The sequence below is a fragment of the Coregonus clupeaformis genome, chromosome 6, assembly GCF_020615455.1.
Source record: "Coregonus clupeaformis isolate EN_2021a chromosome 6, ASM2061545v1, whole genome shotgun sequence".
NCBI lineage: Eukaryota > Metazoa > Chordata > Actinopteri > Salmoniformes > Salmonidae > Coregonus > Coregonus clupeaformis.
This window is the reverse complement of record NC_059197.1, coordinates 14,596,806-14,599,748: the sequence shown is the minus strand read 5'-3', so window position 1 is coordinate 14,599,748 and position 2,943 is coordinate 14,596,806. Positions and strand designations below refer to the sequence as shown.

General features: G+C 43.6%; 1 protein-coding gene across 1 annotated transcript; it reads left to right on the top strand.

Moving 5' to 3' along the window:
* The first annotated feature begins 1,136 nt into the window (after nucleotides 1-1,136).
* On the top strand, nucleotides 1,137-1,670 carry LOC121568345 (adrenodoxin). Its single transcript, XM_041878898.2, has one exon. The coding sequence runs from the start codon at nucleotides 1,137-1,139 to the stop codon at nucleotides 1,662-1,664; it is 528 nt and encodes a 175-aa protein (XP_041734832.1). The 3' UTR covers nucleotides 1,665-1,670.
* Nucleotides 1,671-2,943: the final 1,273 nt, after the last annotated feature.

Genomic DNA, 2,943 nt, shown 5'->3' with positions numbered 1-2,943 from the left:
CAGGTCTCTACAGAGATGTTCAATTGGGTTCAAGCAAGGACTAGGAGACTAGTCAGGATCGAAGGAAAGATGAACGGAGCAAAGTATAAATAGATCCTTGATGAAAACCTGCTCCAGAGTGCTCAGGACCTCACACTGGGGCAAAGGTTCACCTTTCAACAGGACAACGACCCTAAGCATACAGCCAAGACAACGAAGGAGTGGCTTCGGGACAAGTCTCTGAATGTCCTTGAGTGTCCCCGCCAGAGCCCAAACTCGATCGAACATCTCTGGAGAGACCTGAAAATAGCTGTGCAGTGACGCTCCCCATCCAACCTGACAGAGCTTAAGAGGATCTACAGAGAAGAATGGGAAGAACTCCCCAAATACAGGTGTGCCAAGCTTGTAGTGTCATACCCAAGAAGACTCAAGGCTGTAATCGCTGCCAAAGATGCTTCAACAAAGTACTGAGCAAAGGGTCTGAATACTTCTGTATATGTGATATTTCCGTTTTTGTATATATATACATTTGCTAAAATTTCTAAAAAAAAATTTTTTGCTTTGTCATTATGGGGTATTGTATTTAGATTGAGGGGGAACAACTATTTAAAACATTTTAGAATAAGGCTCTAACATAACAAAATGTGGAAAAAGTCAAGGGGTCTGAATACTTTCCGAATGTACTGTACATAGTTCATGTTATTATTAACTTATTCACTGTTATCTGGGTTTGCTGTGATATAGTCAAAGATAGAATGCATTATATATACTGTCAAAAATATAAACGCAACATGTAAAGTGTTGGTCCGATGTTTCATGAACTGAAATAAAATATCCCAGAAATGTTCCATGTGCACAACAAGCTTATTCCTCTCAAATATTGTGCACACATTTGTTTACTTCCCTGTTAGTGATCATTTCTGCTTTGCCAAGATAATCCATCCACCTGATAAGAGTGGCATATCAAGAAGCTGATTAAACAGCATGATCATTACACATGTGCACCTTGTGCTGGGGACAATAAAAGGCCACTCTAAAAGGCTAGATATAGCCATTTTAGCTAACGTTAGCTGAACTTGGCATGAAGTTAGCTTGTCAGTACTGTATCGGACTCTTCTCCGTCGTTTAAGCTATATTTTGAACGTCATCTCCAAGCGATGGCTCTGGTGACATCGGCAAGAAGACTATTTCATGTTTCGTTACGAGAAAGTTATCTACGTCGAGCAGAAACACTAATTTCAGCAACAAACTTATCATTGGCCGGTCAGAGAAGGGCCTGCATTCGTGTAAGGGATTTTAGCACCAACACACAACCTCTCAGAGCTGACAATAAGGTGACGGTCCACTTCATCAACCGAGATGGAGAGAAGATCTCTGTCAAAGGCTCTCCTGGAGACTCTCTCCTAGATGTCATTATTGACCAGGACCTCGATTTTGATGGGTTCGGCGCATGTGAGGGGACGTTGGCCTGTTCTACCTGTCACCTGATCTTTGAGGAAGACGTGTATAATAAGCTGGGCCCAGTGACTGACGAGGAGATGGACATGCTGGACCTGGCATACGGACTCGCAGACACGTCCCGCCTGGGTTGCCAGATCTGCCTGACCAGGTCCCTGGACGGCATGACGGCGAGGGTGCCTGAGAGTGTGGCAGACATCCGACAGAGTGGAGACGGATCCTCATAATAGCAACCCCAGTGGCTACCTCTGCGGAAGCACAGTTCCCGCTCAGCCCAGTCAAAACTGTTCGCTGCTCTGGCACCCCAATGGTGGAACAAGCTCCCTCACGACGCCAGGACAGCGGAGTCACTCACCACCTTCCGGAGACACTTGAAACCCCACCTCTTTAAGGAATACCTGGGATAGGATAAAGTAATCCTTCTACCCCCCCCTTACCCCCCCCAAAAAAATAAATAAAAAATAACATATTGTAAAGTGGTTATCCCACTGGCTATAAGGTGAATGCACCAACTTGTAAATCGCTCTGGATAAGACGTAAATGTAAATGTAAAATGTGCCGTTTTGTCACACAACATGCTGACTGCAGGAATGTCCGCCAGAGCTGTTGCCAGAGAATTCAATGTTCATTTCTCAACCATAAGCCACCTCCAACGTCGTTTTAGAGAATTTGGCATGTGTGATCACGCCAGATCAGGACCTCCACATCCGGCGTGTTGACCTGCGGGATCATCTGAGGGGGAGGGATTGGGGTGCTGAAGAGTATTTCTGTCTGTAATAAAGCCTTTTTGTGGCGAAAAACTCATTATGATTGGCTGGGCCTGGCTCCCCCGTGGGTGGACCTGGCTCCCAAGTAGGTGGGCCTATGCCCTCCCAGGCCCACCCATGGCTGTACCCCTGCCCAATCATGTGAAATCCATAGATTAGGGCCTAATTAATTTATTTACATTTACTGATTTCCTTATATGAACTGTGACTCAGTAAAAAAAAAAGATGTTGCGTTTATATTTTTGTTCAGTATATTATCTGTGAAAAGAAAGCAGTCCAATGCAACCTGTGTACAATTCCTCTATTACACATTAACTTAAACTGAGGGAGGAAATAATGTTATGCTTTCATTGCTGGGTGTAAGGTCATTGCTTTATTCATACTGGCTGTGGTTGAATAGCTTGATTGATGAGTATGAAGGCATATTCATTTAATCACGATTAAGCTATTGATTCTCCTACACAAAGGGTGTCTGGTATGTAACCAACTTTAAAGGCCTATTTTAGTGGACAAAGACCTCAACGTATGAATCATATAGATGCTGACATGTATTAATGCATCCTGGAATAAAGAACATTTATCACATATTCGCTGCATTCTCTTATCACTGGTAGCTGAGCTGATTGTTACAAAATGCCACTTCACTCAGACCAAGTACATCTGCTTCTGTTGAAGACATTGACTTTCCAGTGGAAAGTATGGTACTGTAAAGCTAAGAGATCCTCAGATGTAACAGAAA